This window comes from Bison bison, unplaced genomic scaffold, assembly GCF_000754665.1.
Source record: "Bison bison bison isolate TAMUID 2011002044 unplaced genomic scaffold, Bison_UMD1.0 scf7180017864043, whole genome shotgun sequence".
NCBI classification, from domain to species: domain Eukaryota; kingdom Metazoa; phylum Chordata; class Mammalia; order Artiodactyla; family Bovidae; genus Bison; species Bison bison.
The window spans coordinates 7,644,031-7,660,117 of record NW_011494615.1 but is presented as its reverse complement, the minus strand read 5'-3'; the positions used below and the strand labels follow the sequence as shown (position 1 = coordinate 7,660,117).

At 45.5% G+C, this 16,087-nt stretch overlaps 1 protein-coding gene and 1 pseudogene across 2 annotated transcripts in view; both read left to right on the top strand.

Annotated features, from left to right (window-relative positions):
* Positions 1 to 8,704: 8,704 nt before the first annotated feature.
* Positions 8,705 to 10,502, top strand: LOC104985393 (annotated as a pseudogene). Its single transcript, XR_824893.1, has one exon. The product of XR_824893.1 is annotated as a sorting nexin-5 pseudogene (transcript).
* A 5,247-nt stretch (positions 10,503 to 15,749) lies between these two features.
* Positions 15,750 to 16,087, top strand: part of CRTAP (cartilage associated protein) — a 34,012-nt gene continuing 33,674 nt past the window's right edge. Inside the window, exon 1 of the mRNA XM_010835582.1 lies at positions 15,750 to 16,087. Within this exon, the coding sequence (XP_010833884.1) occupies positions 16,031 to 16,087 (57 nt within the window). The 5' untranslated portion in view covers positions 15,750 to 16,030.

The window sequence follows — 16,087 nt, the reverse complement described above, 5'->3', positions numbered from 1 at the left end:
GAGCCCAGCAGCAGCGGCACCAGCAGCAGAGCGAGGAGGCGAACGACCCCCGGCATGTCCACTGTCGGGCTCCCGGCTCTGCAGTCAGCCAGGGCAGCCGTTCGGTGTCACTTGACCGAGGACCGGGGCCTGGTCCCGCCCCACGCCGCCTCCGCCCCGCGCCCCGCCCCGCCGCCGCAGCCGCGGAGCCCGGAGCCAGGGTAGCCGAGAGCCTGGGGCCACACGCGGCCGCGTGACTGCAGGGCAGTGTTATCTGACCTCGGCGGGCCTCCGCCTGAGGGAGGAACCTTTTGCAAAGACTCAGGAGTACTCGCTGTCAGCGGCTTGATAACGCACCTCCGGTTTGGACTTTAACAAGGGTCTCCTTGCTCCCCGGCTTCCTGGACACGACAGAAACGGAGCAGTTAAACCTAAGTGACTAGATGGATCCTCAGCCTTTCATAGGGGCAGTCTGGAAAACAACCAGGGGTCCGCCAAGTGTGGTCCCTGATCCAATCTTCTATCTGGTACGTGTTAGAATGGGAAATAACGAGTCCTCGCCCAAGAGATAACCCTAGGAATAGGGTCCAGAAATCTATTTTTACCCCTCCAGGTCATTCTGACAGCGCGCAAAGCTTGAGAACCATTCTTCCAGGTTACTGATACATTAAGAGATGTGGTTCAACTGTGGCAAAATCTTCGGGAATTCCAGGCAACCCTCAAGGCACCCGGGTCTGCGGAATTTTTATTTCATGCTGGGTTTTGAGAGATAGAAGTACCAACAGCTCCCATCTTTCAGTTTTGCACTTAAGCCACTCAACATCCCTGTGATGCAAGCAGATCTGTCAAGTGGCCGTGCAATATCTAGTATGATCTCTTTTCTACACTTGGGGAAAGGGAGACTCTACTGTGAGTTAACAGTTAACTGTGAGCAGCAGTCCAGGACTGCTGCTGCTGCGGCCAAGTCGCTTCAGTTGTGTCCAGGACTGCTGGTTACCCCTAGATCTGAACCTAAAGTTGTCTTTTCCTACCTGGTTGCCAAAACTCTCTGCAAATCCCCCCTTTGCATCACTGCACTTTAATCAACTTTAATCAAAACTGAGTCTCAGAGGAAGGTGCCTTTAGGGAAATCGCTTTCAAATATATATATGTATATATATTTTCCAGCTTTATTGAGTTACGATTAACATTCTACTGTTGTGGAATCCGGAATCACAAAACACAAGACGATGTGGAGTACCGTTTATTACTGCCAGCAGGTCCCAGGGAATCAGTTCCCAACAAGGACTTCGATGGTTCCCAGAGGCCGGGTTTTATAACCATCTCCCCCCCCCCAACCCCCACCGTGAGTGGTTACATGTTAGCAACCTCTTTGTTGTATAGGACTGAGTTTTACAACAAGTAGGTGCTAGGAGAACAAACAATTAAGGTTAAATGTGGGGAACAATGCTTATACATTCAAGGGGAGATATCTCCATGGTTAATCTAACAGGGGCAGCCTGACCTCAACTACAGTCTCCGTTTGCCATCTGTATGGAGCGAAGTCTCCAGGAGACCTGGTTTTTATTAGCAATGGTCTTCTCATTCTTGGGCAGGGTTCAGGCCCAGTTATTTACATCCTGTCTTTAAGACAGATGACAGGCTTTAAAATGGAGTCTCTCCTTCTTTCCTCACACTGGCCCCAACACTACAAAAATCACTCATGTTAAATGTATTAACTTGCTAATGGTTTAGTCGCTAAGTCATGTCCGAGTCTTTGTGACAGCAGGGACTGTAGCCCACCAGGCTTCTCTGTCCATGGGATTTCCCAGGCAAGGAAACTGGACCGGGTTGCCATTTCCCTCTCCAGGGAATCTTCCCCACCCAGGGATGGAACCCAAACCTCCTACATTGCAGGCAGATTCTTTAACACTGAGCCCACTGCTGCTTCTGCTGCTAAGTCGCTTCAGTCGTGTCCGACTCTGTGCAACCCCATAGATGGCAGCCCACCAGGCTCCCCCATCCCTGGGATTCTCCAGGCAAGAATACTAGAGTGGGTTGTCATTTCCTTCTCCGAGCCACTAGGGAAGCCCATATTGTTAACTTGAGACTTGAGGTTAACAGTAACAGTATAGGGTTAGTGAATTCCCTGGTGGTCCCAGGATTCAATCCCTGGTAGGGGAACTAAGACCCCACAAGCCAAACTTCGAGCACCCCCCCACCAAAATTACGGTTTATTGATAGACTCCTTGACTAAACTTTAATTAGGCTTCTCTGACTAGAGACTCTTCTAGACTCTTCTAGACCTGGATCTTGGCCTTCTGTGCCTGACCTGTCCTTGCCTGCCCAGAATTGTCCAGTCTTAGCAAATTAGCAAAAAAAAAAAAAAATTCTTAGCAAAGAATCCTGCTAAATCAGTTTGGGAATAATCCCCCAGTTCTTGGTATCTGATCAAGTTCCTCATCCCCACCCCACCTCTCTTGACATCTAACTCTTTGACCTACCCTTCCTGGAGAAGGAAATGGCAACCCACTCCAGTATTCTCGCCTGGAGAATCCCATGGACGGAGGAGCCTGGTGGGCTACAGTCTACAGGGTCGCAAAGAGTTGGACACGACTGAGCGACTTCACTAGCAAAAATCCCTTGAGACCTCCTCTTACAATTTTCCATCCACAAGCCCCTAACTCTGCTGGCTATAAATCCCCAGCTCTCTTTGCTGTAGTTAGAATTGAGACCCATCCCTCTCCACCTGTGGCAGTAGAATTGACTGTTATGACAAAAATCTTGAAGAAAATCTTCCTTACCACTTTAGCAAGTATACAGTTTTTTTTCTTTAGCACTATTTTTTTTACAATTCGCAGACCTTTTTCAAACTTAGTCTGGTTTTTAACAATGAGAGTGATGGTTATCAAAGACAAAATTAGTGGTTACAGGTAGTAACCACTGGTAGTAACAGGTAGTAACCACTGGTAGTCCAGTGGCTAAGACTCTTGAGTTTCCAATGCAGGGGGCCAGGGTTCGATCCCTGGTCAGGGAACTAGTTCCCACAGCAGTACATGTGCAACTAAGAGCTTACATGCCACAACTAAAACCCAGCACAGCCAAATAAATAAATAAAGTAGTAATAATAAAGAATAATAATTACTTATGAGAGTGAGGGCCTGAAATGGGGGGAAGGGCCCCCCAAATTTTGTTTCTTGAACTAGAGAGTGGTTACAGGAGTACTCGCCACCTAGTCATTCATTTGTTTTGTGTCACTTCCTGTATCTTTTTTTTTTTTTTGACCTTGCCTCACGGCATGTGGGGTCTTAGTTCCCCAATGAGGGATTGAACCCATGCCCCCTGCAGTGGAAACACAGAGTCCTAACTACCGTACTGCTAGGGAATTCCCTGTAATTGTTTTTAAAATTAGTTTAAAAGTTATTTTGGGGGCTTCCCTGGTGGCTCAGTGATAACAAATCCACCTGATAATAGAGGAGACATGGGTTTAATCCCTTTTCTGGGAAGAGTGCACATGCTGCAGAGCAATTAAGCCTGTGCACAGCATCTGAGCCCATGTTGTGGGACCTGCGTGCTGCAAGTACTGGAGCTCATGTGCCTAATGCCTGTGCTCCGCAACGAGAGAAGCCACCGTAATGGGAAGCCCATGAACCGCAACTACAGAGTAGCCCCGACTCTCTGCAGCTAGAGAAAGCCCACCCAGCAACGAAGACCCAGGTTTAAAGAAACCTAAAAAAAAAAAAAAAGATGAGGGGGATTTCCCTGGCAGTCCAGTGGTAGAACTCCATACTTTCACTGCAGGGGGGGAGGGTTCAATCCTTCATCTGGTCTAAGAACTAAGACCCCACAAGCCTTGAGGCATGGCCAGAAAAAAAAGATATGAGATTCAAATGTTAGCATCCATGAATAAGGTTGTATTAGACTACCACCCCTCTGACCCACTATGTCCTGCATGTGACTGCTTTGGGATTACAATGGCAGTTGAGCAGCTGAAACAGAGACTTTGCTGTTGTTGGTGTTCAGTCCCTAAGTTGTGTCTGACTCTTTGCAATGCCATAGACTGAGCACGTTAGACTCCTCTGTCCTCCAATATCTACCGGAATCTGCTCAAGTTCATGGCCACTGAGTCAGGGATGCTATCCAGCCATCTCATCCTCTGCCTCCCTCGTCTCCTTTTGCCTTCAGTCTTTCCTAGGATCAGAGTCTTTTCCAGTGAATCAACTTTTGCATCAGGTGCCCAAAGTACTGGAGTTTCAGCTTCAGCATCTATCCTTCCAATGAATATTCAGAGTTAATTTTCTTAAGGACTGACTGGCTTGATCTCCCTACCGTCCAAGGGACTCTCAAGAGTCTTCTTCGGCACTCAGCTTTCTTGATGGTCCAACTCTCACATCCATACATGACTATTAGAAAAAACATAGCTTTGTACGGACTTTTGTTGGCAAAGTGATGTCTCTGCATTTTAATTCGCTGGCTAGGTTTGTCATAGCTTTCCTTTATGAGTCACAAAACCTAAAATGGATCGTATCTGACCCTTTACAGTAGAAGCTTGCCCAGAGAGTATAGATAGAAGTTTGTTTCTGAGATTTTAGCGCCAGACTCTGTGTTATAGTTGAACTGGAAGTGATAATAGCTGTGGTTGTGCTAAAGGCTTTACCAGCAGTGAGTCAGTCTGCATCACACCTAGTTTCATGTTATTATCCACATTTCACGAATGAGGGAACCGAGTCACAGAGGAGGTGCCTGTCAGTAGCCACGGAGCCAGGAAGTGATAGGACCTCTAGTTTCATTGCCTGACTTTAAACCTCAAGTTTTTATCTTTATTTTTGTATTGAGGTATGGTTGATTTACAATGTTATGTTATTAGTAGTTTCTAGAGTATAGCAAAGTGATTCCAGTTTATTCATATACATATATACATATATATGTATATACTTATACATATGGTTAATTAGAGCCCGGGTTATTTTCACAAGGCCATGATGCTTCTGTGCCTGCTCTATTTATAGTTCCTGTCTGAGTGTGCACACATAGTAGGTGCTGCTGTGCTGTGCAATGCTCAGTTGTGTCTGACTCTGTGACCCCATGGACCATACCCCACCAGGCTCCTCTGTCCATGGAATTTTCCAGTCCAGATTGCTGGAGTGGGTTGCCATTTCCTTCTCCAGGGGATCTTCACAACCCAGGGTGAAACCCACATTTCTTGTGTCTTCTGCATTGGCAGGCAGATTCTTGACCACTGTGCCACCTGGGAAGCCTCATGTGTATGTATCATATATATAATTATACATTAGAATAAATATATATTTATTACATGTATATATATAATTATACATAATATACATATTATTACATGTATAGGATGAAAGAAAACTATGGAGCAAATGAGGCAGAATGTTAACAATCGATGAATTGGGCAAAGGGCATATAGAAATTCTTATATCAAAATGAAAAGGTTATTTAAAAAATATAAAATAAAGCCTCCTGTCTACAGATTCAGACAGTTATGCTGTGTAGCAATCCCTCATGCTTCTCACAAGTCCTTAAATTTTCTGATGAAGAAAGTCACAAGACTATCCTGGGGTTAAATTGTGCAGCCAACTAATGGGTATGATTATGAAACAATCAGTTCAGTTCAGTCTCTCAGTCGTGTCCAACTCTTTGTGACCCCATGAACTGCAGGACACCAGGCTTCCCTGTCCATCACCAACTCCCGGAGCTTGCTCAAACTCATGTATATCGAGTCAGTGATGCCATCCAACCATGACATCCTCTGTCGTCCCCTTCTCCTCCTGCCTTCAATCCCTCCCAGCATCAGGGTCTTTTCCAACGAGTCAGATCTTTGCATCAGGTGGCCAAAGTATTGGAGTTTCAGCTTCAGCATCAGTCCTTCCAATGTATATTCAGGACTGATTTCCTTTAGGATCGACTGGTTTGATTTCCTTGCAGTCCAAGGGACTCTCAAGAGTCTTCTCCAACACCACAGTTCAGAAGCATCAATTCTTTGGCACTCAGCTTTCTTTATGGTCCAACTCTCGCATCCATCCATGACTACTGGAAAAACCATAGGTTTGACTAGATAGACCTTTGTTGGCAAAGTAATGTCTCTGCTTTTTAATATGCTGTCTAGGTTTGTTATAGCTTTTCTTCCAAGGAGCAAGCATATTTTAATTTCATGGCTGTAGTTACCATCTGCAGTGGTTTTGGAGCCCCCAAAATAAAGTCTTTCACTGTTTCCATTGTTTCCCCATCTATTTGCAATAAAAAGATGAAACTGTGAAATCATCAGCTTGCAGTTTCCTCACAGTCTCAATAAAAGTTGGCAGCTGTGCCCCAGGACTGGTCCACCTTTCATGACTCTTGTGAGGTTAGGATGGCTGCATGTCCTCAAACTCCCTTTCAGGAGTCTAAAACCAAAATATCTAAAAGCAAAAATACCCCAAGTGAGGCCCTTCTTAATGGGGGAGGGGGATGGGAGGCGGAATGATTTTGTTTTCAACACACACACTCTCTTTTGAGACTTTCCCAGCGGTCCAGTGGTTAGGACTTCATACTTCCACTGCGGTGGCCTAGGGTTTGATCCCTGGTCATGACACTAAGCTCCCACATGCTGCATAGTTCGACCCAAGAAAGAAAGAAAAAATGATCAGAAAGTCTAGCCACAGAAGGGCCAAGGTCCCATGGGGTAACAGTAGATCATATATTGCATTGGGACATTCTTTAGGCAGGTAGGTTCTTTCAGTTTGCAACATCTTCTCGTCTGCTGCACCTTTGCCATGGCCTGCAGGCACCAGCAGAAGAGAAAGTTTCTAACTTCTGGGGCAGAGAGTATCCATGCTAATTTGATTACAACCTCTCTGACTGCTATATCAAACACATTGATGTGACCCATGAGATCCCCTAGTTCCCTGTCTCCAGAGCCCTCAGCTGCCTGCTCCATCCAGCTAGCCTGGCTGCACATCTATCGCCCCAAACCAACCACCTGGAGTTTCTGCTCCTCCAGATACCTGTGCGCTCATTGGAACAGAGCACCACACTTCGTCTGTTGTTGCCAGAGGCTGGGTGGTGCAACCCAGAGGGGCAGGCAAGTTCACTCTCTCATGGAGAACCACAGTGCAGTGGGGATCAGAGCGGGGAATGAGCCAGTAAATAAATGTCCTCCTCGCCCTTCTTCGCTCAGATCAACTGTTTCAAGGAGTGGTTTCTCTGTATAGCTTGTCCAGAGACATTCCACATGGTCTAGTGGGCGCACCTGCCAAGGCCCACGTGTCTTCAAGCTGTTCTGAAGTTGTAGCCAGTGTGGGACCACGTTCCTTTGCATCTTTGTGTTGCATCTCAGGGGCCCAGGTGCCTCTAGTGGTAAAGAACTGGCCTGCTACTGCAGGAGATGTAACAAATGCAGGTTCCATCCCTGGGTCAGGAAGATCCCCTGGAGGAGGGCATGGCAATCCATTCCAGTATTCTTGCCTGGAGAATCCCATGGACAGAGGAGCCTGGCGGGCTATGGTTCATAAGGTCATGAAGAATCGGACATGACTGAAGCGACTTAGCACACACACACACACACACACACTTTACATTTCATCTTTTCTTTCCTTTTCCTTTCCTTTCCTCTCTCCCAGTCATGCATTCTACCTTCCACATAAAGTCTGAGCACTTAGTTCTTGCCTCAGTCTCTGTTTTCTAGCCCACCTAGCATGAGACCATTATTTGTTGAATACGAAGAAACTGCTCTGCAGCCTACTATTTAAGCTTTCTCTATCGGTGGGTTCTGGGGATGTCCTCTTAGATTTTGCTTTTAGGATCACAGGTCACAATTCATTCCCAATTCAAATCCCAGATTTAATGCCTCTTTGGGAATGAAGTAATTAGTGCTTGCACTAGCTGGAAGAGTTCTTTTTCTTCCTACATACATCTGACTTATGACATTTATCTTTATCTGTTATGGCTCTTTATGTTCTGTGTCTTAACTCAGACCCTCATCTTCTTTTAATTATGAATGAATTAACTATTTTTGGTCACACTGTGAGGCTTGTAGGATCTTAGTTCTCCGACCAGAGACTGAACCTGGGGTCCCCAACCGTAGAAACGCAAAGTCTTAACCGCTGGACCACCAAGGAATTCCCACGTGTTCATCTTTCTTATAGGATCACATTTTGGGGTCTTTATGCTGTTTTTTGGCCTCCAGTCCCATCACCTCTCTTCTCCTTTGTAACTGTTATTTCTTTTGCCAAGAATCTTCTTCCTTTTTCCCTTCTTGCCTCCAGCAGTCTTCTGTTCCTTTTGTTCAGGTCCTTCAAGACTTAGAGAATGACCTCTTGCAAGAAACTTGCCCAGACTCACCTTCAGACTAGGTTAGTGCTACAGACTGAAGGTTTGTGCCCCTCCCCAAATTTATATGTTGAAACCTAATCCTCAAAGTGATGGTATTTGGAAATGAGGTCTTTGAAGTCTTCGGAGTGATTAGCTCATAAGGATGGGGCCTTCATGGATGGGATTAGTGCCCTTGAAAAGGAGACCCCCAGGGACTTCTCTGATGGGCTGCCTTTCAGTCCAGAGACCACAGGTTCAGTCCCAGGTTGGGGAACTAAGATCCCACATGCCATGAGGCATGGCCAAACATTTATTAAAAGAGAGAGAGTCCAGTGCTTAGGACCAGGTGCTTTCACTGCAGTGGCCCAGGGTTCAATCCCTGGTCAGGCAACTAAGATCCAGCAAGCCATGCAGCCAAATTAAAAAAAGATTGACGTACCTGACGCACTCAGTGAGAGAGACAAAGTCAAATTTACAGTGCACACCAAGACCACACTGCCCACATTTCAGAGCCCAGAGTTTTCTGTTACAAGGCAACATGAAGACTTTGTGTGGCTACATGACACTCTTATTGAAACTACAGACTGTGCTGGGCTTATTATCCCGCCAGCGCCGACCAAGCCCGACTTCGATGGCCCTCGAGAGAAGATGCAGAAGCTGGGAGAGGGTGAAGGGTCAATGACAAAAGAAGAATTTGCCAAGATGAAGCAAGAGCTAGAAGCGGAGTACCTTGCTGTCTTCAAGAAGATGGTGTCTTCGCACGAAGTCTTTCTCCAGCGGATCTCCTCCCACCCTGTTCTCAGTAAAGACCGCAACTTCCACGTGTTTTTGGAATATGATCAAGATCTATGTGTCAGGCGGAAAAATACTAAAGAGATGTTTGGTGGCTTTTTTAAAAGTGTGGTGAAAAGTGCTGATGAAGTTCTTTTTTCAGGAGTTAAGGAGGTAGATGACTTTTTTGAGCAAGAGAAGACTTTCCTCATCAACTATTACAACAGGATCAAGGATTCCTGTGCAAAGGCTGACAGGATGACCAGATCTCATAAAAATGTCGCAGATGATTATATCCTCACCGCAGCCTGCTTGCATAGCCTGGCTTTAGAGGAGCCTACAATCATCAAGAAGTACCTGTTGAAGGTGGCTGAGCTGTTTGAAAAACTTAGGAAAGTGGAGAGTCGAGTCTCCTCAGATGAAGACTTAAAACTGACGGAGCTCCTGCGATACTACATGCTCAACATAGAGGCTGCCAAGGATCTCTTACACCGACGCACCAAAGCCCTCATTGACCATGAGAATTCAAATAAAGCGTTGGATAAGGCCCGGTTAAAGAGCAAAGATGTCAAGCTGGCCGAGGCAAACCAGCAGGAATGCTGCCAGAAGTTTGAACAACTCTCTGAATCTGCAAAAGATGAGCTGATCAATTTCAAACGGAAGAGAGTGGCAGCGTTCAGGAAGAATCTAATTGAAATGTCTGAACTGGAAATAAAGCATGCCAGGAACAATGTGTCCCTCCTGCAAAGCTGCATTGACCTGTTCAAGAACAACTGAGTGAAGGACTGAATGTGAAGAAAGCCCGCATCACTTGCACTTAAATCATTACCACAGAAGATTGATTTGATTTATCTTGACTTCAGTTTAAAATTATGTGAATACATATTTTGATTTCTAAAGATCTTAACACTTAACCATGTTGGTTTAAAAATATTTCTATTGCATGCTCCTTGGATATAACTAATCTTGATGCAGTTAATACCTCAGTGGGTAGAATCTTAAGTACTGGGTTCTCCTCTAATTTGTAGTAATGAAGAAGGGGTTCTGGAGCGAGTGTAATCAGCAGGGGCCCTGCACATGTCATCTCCAGTTTCATGTGCTCGGGTCCCTGTAATTTAGGGTAGGTGCCTGTTAATAGCAGATGAGTCAGCTACTTGTTGCAGGTGACAGACATTCCATCCCTTTGTCAAGTGATTTTCCCCTTTCTTACTCTCACAGATCGGTAGTCACCTTCAGTTGTTTGTACTATAACAAGAGCAAGAAAAATATCATATCTTTATATATACCCTTTGCAACTCCATTTTTGTAGCTGGGATACAAATATTTGTGGGGAGAGGCTTATCCTGAAGGTATAAGAACAACTAATGTGAACCCCTCCCTTCCTGGTGGGGGCACAGTATGTGTGTGCTTGGACTTTTTATAAAGCATCCAATAAAATAATCCATGCTCAAAAAAAAAAAAAAAAAGAGAGAGACTCCTTGAGGACTTAGGTCTGCCCCAGGTGTGGAGGTGGCACAGTGCTTGGATTTCAGGGACCCTGGCACGTATGTGTACCCATGACTGATTCATGCTGCTGTATGGCAGAAACCAACACAATATTGTAAAGCAATTATCTTTCAATTAAAAATTGATATTTTTTTTTTAAAGAGTGAGAGACACCAGAATGTTCCCTTGCCCCTTCCATCCATGAACCAGAGAGCAGGTTCTCTGACACCACACCTGGCAACACCTTGATCTTGGGTCTCTCAGCCTCCAGACCACGAGAAATAAATTTCAGTCTATGAGCCATCCACTGGGCCTGTGATAGCAGCCGGAAGTCACTAAGGTAGTTGCCCAACCCTCTTTGGGGTCCACATAACACTCTCTCCAGCTCTAATGGTGGGTAATTAAAGGTTTGCTTATCTGTCTTCTCAAGACTTTGAGGGAACGAGTTGATATTTCTTTAATACAGTGCCTGTCACACAATAGTTGACTATAGGTTAATGGAACACATGCAAAAAAATATAGATGTCTTATCTCTACTGAACTGGAAGTTCCTTGTAGTCAAGGATGTATGTCTGATTCATCTTTGCATTCCGTGCCAAGGGCAGGACCTGGTCTAAGGTAGGTGCTGAACAGTGTAGTGAAAGAATGAATAAATTCACGATACTAAAGAGAATTTGTCGTTTAAGTCACCTGAGGGGCCTTCCACCTTATAGGAAATCATGATCCAAAAGTTTTGTTTATGGTTCCTTTTTCATTCCAGTTTTATCTTGTATGTTTGTATGTTGTTGTTCAGCCTCTCAGTTGTGTCTGACTCTTTGCGACCCCATGGACTGCAGCACACCAGGCTTCCTTATCCTTTCCCCCAGAGTTTGCTTAAACTCTTGTCCATTGAATTGGTGATGTTATCTAACCATCTCATCCTCTGTTGCCCCCTTCTTCTCCCGCCCTCAATCTTTCTCAGCATTAGGGTCTTTTCCAATGAGTCGACTCTTTGCATCAGGTGGCCAAAGTATTGGAGCTTCAGGTTCAGCATCAGTCCTTCCAATGCATAGTTAGGGTTGATTTACTTTAGGATGGACTGGTTTGATCTTTGCCATCCAAGGGACTCTCAAGAGTCTTCTCTAGCACCACAGTTCAAAGTACCCTGATAGCTCAGTTGGTAAAGAATCTGCCTGCAATGCAGGAGACCCCAGTTCGATCTGCTGGAGAAGGGATAGGCTACCCAGTCCAGTGTTCTTGGGCTTCCCTGTGGCTCAGCTGGTAAAGAATCCGCCTGCAATGCGGGAGACCTGGGTTCGATCCCTGGGTTGGGAAGATCCCCTGGAGAAGGGAAAGGCTACCCACTCTAGTATCCAGGCCTGAAGAATTCCATGGACTGTATAGTACATGGGATGGCAGAGTTCGACACTACTGAGCAACTTTCACTTTCAACCTTCTTTATGGTCTAACGCTCACATCCGTACATGACTACTGGAAAAACCATATTTGTTTGTATGAGGTAAGACTCTATTACTTGCATTCCTAAATAATATTTTGTGTACTTTGGCATACTTTTAAACTTTAGACAAGTGGAATCATTCTTTTTAAGGCTAAACTGTGTTGTTATGTATAGCTGTAATTCTTTTATTATTCCCTGCTGTAAAATCTTCTCCTATGTGTGCATCTTCTCTCTAAAAAAACAAACAAAAAAATCCACTTTTGTTTTTACATGGTTATTTCTGCTTTCTGCTATTAGGAACTGTGCTGCTGTATCATACCGAAAACACTTATTAAATACAAAAGAAAAAAATGAAGTGGAGAAAATGGATACAACCTTAACAAGGTAATCACAATTAATATCAGTGATAAGGGGCTGACAGTGGGCTCCTCCAGTGACGTCTGAGGACTGTATTCTAGTCCAGCGGTCCCCAACCTTTTTGGCACCAGGGACCAGTTTCATGGAAGCCAGTTTTTCCAGGGACTGGGGCGTGGGAGGGGGTGTGGGGGGAACGGTTTTGGGATGATTCAAGTGCCGTTACATTTACTTTATCTCTATTATTATTACATTGTGATAGACAATGAAATAATTCTACAGCTCACCATAATGCAGAATCAGTGGGAGCCCTGAGCTTGTTTTCCTGCAGCTAGACAGTCCCATCTGGGGTGATGGGAGAGCGATGGGGAGCGGCTACAAATACAGATGAAGTTTCACTCACCTCCTGTTGTGGCCCGGTTCCTAACAGACCACAGACCAATATCAGTTTGTTGCCTGGCCTCTGGGGACCCCTGTTCTAGTCCAGAGACCTTAATCTGAATCTAATCATGAAGAAACAGCAGAGAAACCTCAATGGAGGACTTTTTATAAAATAACTGGCCTGTATTCTTAAAAGTAATTCTATTTCTTTTCGGCTGTGCTAGGTCTTCCACGCTGTGCAGGCTTTTCTTGTCTCAGAGGCTACTCTCTAGTTGCAGTGTTCAGGCTTTCGTTGCACAGCATGGGCTGTAGGCGGCCCGTGGGCTCAACAGCTGCAGCTCTGGGATTCTAGAGCACAGGCTCAGTAGTTGTGGTGCATGGGCTTAGTTGCTCTGAGGCATGTGGGATCTTCTGGGACCAGGAATCGAACCCATGTCTCTTGCATTGGCAGGCGGATTCTTTACCACTGAGCCCCCAGGGAAGACCCCTGTATTCTTTCTTTGAACTAGACTGGAGCAGTTTTAGGTTTGCAGCAACGCTGAATGAACAGCACAGAGGTTTCCCATCTACCCTCCACCACTACGTACACACCGCCTCTCCCGCTATCAGAATCCCACACCAGATGGGTCGCCTGGTACAGCCAGTGAAGCTGCTTTCATTCAATATGATCACCCAAAGCCCATGACTTCCATTAGGGCTCACTCTTGATACTGCATATTCTCTGGGTTTTGAGAAATGTATCATGATATCCATCCACCATTATAGTATCACACAGAAGAGTTTGGCTGCCCTGAAAGTCCTCTTCTGTGCCTGTTTATCCCTCTCTCCCCGTATCACTTGCTGTTCTCAGTATCCCTTTACTGTTCTCAAAGTTTGCCTTTTCCAGAATGTCACATAGTTGGGGGAATTCCTTGATGGTCCATTGCTTGGGACTACACATTCTCACTGCTGAGGGCCCAGGTTCAGTCCCTGGTTGGGGAGCTAAGATCTCACAAGCAGTGCAGTGCAGCCAACAACAACAACAAAAAACAAATAAAACCCCCAAACATAACATCATATATAGTTGGAATCATACAGTATATAGTCTTTCATATATAACCTTCTTTTACATAGTAAAATGTATTTAAGTTTCCTCCATGTTTTTTTGTGGTGGAATAGCTCACTTCTTTTTAGTGCCGAGTAATCCTTGGAAGAAAAGTTATGACCAACCTAGATAGCATATTGAAAAGCAGAGACATTACTTTGCCAACAAAGGTCTGTCTAGTCAAGGCTATGGTTTTTCCATTGGTCATGTATGGATGTGAGAGTTGGACTGTGAAGAAAGCTGAGCGCTGAAGAATTGATGCTTTTGAACTGTGGTGCTGGAGAAGATTCTTGCGGGTCCCCTGGACTGCAAGGAGATCCAATCAGTCCATCCTAAAGGAGACCAGTCCTGGGTGTTCATTGGAAGGACTGATGCTGAAGCTGAAACTCCAGTACTTTGGCCACCTCACGCGAAGAGTTGACTCATTGGAAAAGACTCTGATGCTGGGAGGGATTGGGGGCAGGAGGAGAAGGGGACCACAGAGGATGAGATGGCTGGATGGCATCACTGACTCGATGGACGTGATTGTGAGTGAACTCCGGGAGTTGGTGATGGACAGGGAGGCCTGGCGTGCTGCGATTCATGGGATCGCAAAGAGTTGGACACGACTGAGCGACTGAACTGAACTGAATTGAATAGGCATGTGGTGGATCTCACTGTTGTTTTGGCCTGTACTCTAGTGTCAATAGCGTAACAATAAAATCTGAAGGTTCGGATTCTAGAACATTAGATAGAAGAAACACCTAGATACAATACATGATATTGGACTGTTTCCTGCCCAGGGGAAAACGTGCTATACAAGACGTTGTTGTTGTTGTTTAGTCCAAACAACAACAGTTGGGATTGAATCCACCTCCCTTATGTCTCCTGCATTGGGAGGCAGATTTTTTTTTTTTTTTTACCACTGAGCCACCAGTGCATCTCCCACAACTCCTGCGTTGCAGGCAGAGTGTTTACTACGGAGTCACAAGGGAAGCCCGTAAAAGACATTATTAGTTGACAAAACTGGAATGGGGGATATAGATTAGTGAATTTGATCATTAATGAATTTGAGCATTGTAGTTTCATTCCCAGGTGGGGCAGTGGTAAAGAATCAGCCTGCCGATGCAGGAGACACGGCTTCAATTCCTGGGTGGGGAAGATCCCCTGGAGAAGGAAATGGCAACCCACTCCAGTATTCTTGCCTGGAGAATCCTATGGACAGAGGAGCCTGGCAGGCTCCATGGGATTGCAAAGAGTCAAACACGACTGAGCACAACAGAGAGTTTCGGTTCCTAGGACATACATACTAAAAGATTAAAGGGTAAATGGCCTGATGTATGCAATCTTCTCTCAAATGATTAAGACAAAGAAATATGGCATAAGTTATTCATTTGTAAATGTGTATAAAGGATATATAGGAGTTGTATGTACTATCCTTGCAATTTTTTTGTAAATTATTTAAAAATAAAAATTTAAGTAATTACAATTACAATGCTGGGACTTAATCACTGGCAGTCCACTGGTTAGGACTTGGCGCTCCCACTGCTGGGACGGGTGTGCTCTGTGGTCGTGGAACTAAGATCCCTGAAAGTCGAGTGGTGCGGCCAAAAAATTTAATAATGATAAAATAACAGTACTGCCTTTAACATTCCATCCACATCTTTTGATGCACACATACAAGCTTCTCGAGTGTATTCTGAAGCGTGGAATCTAAATCATAAGGTGTGTGCATCTTCAACTTGATTTGCTCAATAGTTTACAAAGCGCCACCGACATCCTCATTAATTTTATATATGCACTGTCTCTCTCTCTCACTGAAATGTAAGGTCGTTCGTGCACCCGCAGCATTAACCTCACTAGGGTGCTGGTTAGAACTGCAAACCCTCAGATCCCCATCTCTGCCAGATTTGGTGAAAGAGAAACTCTGGAGTCACTTGTGAATCTGCGTTTTTCAAAAGTCCTCTAAATGATTCTAAAGTCTAAGCAGCGCTGATCCATCAGGGCCGCGTCTGGCTTCCAGACCGCCTTCTCTAAAGGAGCGATCAGCGGAGCCGGGGATCAAATGTTAGACAAGCAGAAACTAGAGGGCAGCGCGCCTCCCTAGGACACCCTCTCTGTACCGGCAGCTTCGCCCGGACCCCCCGGCTGGTGGGGAGGGGCGGCCGGACGGGGCGGGCCTGAGGCTGGCGTCTCCGCCTCTTCAGCGTTCGGCTCCCTTTTCTTTTCCTTCTTTCTCCTCTCTTTCCTTCCTTCCGCCTGGAGCTATGGAGCCGAGGCGCCGGGCGGCCGCGGCGCTGCTGGCGCTGCTATGCGCGGTATGC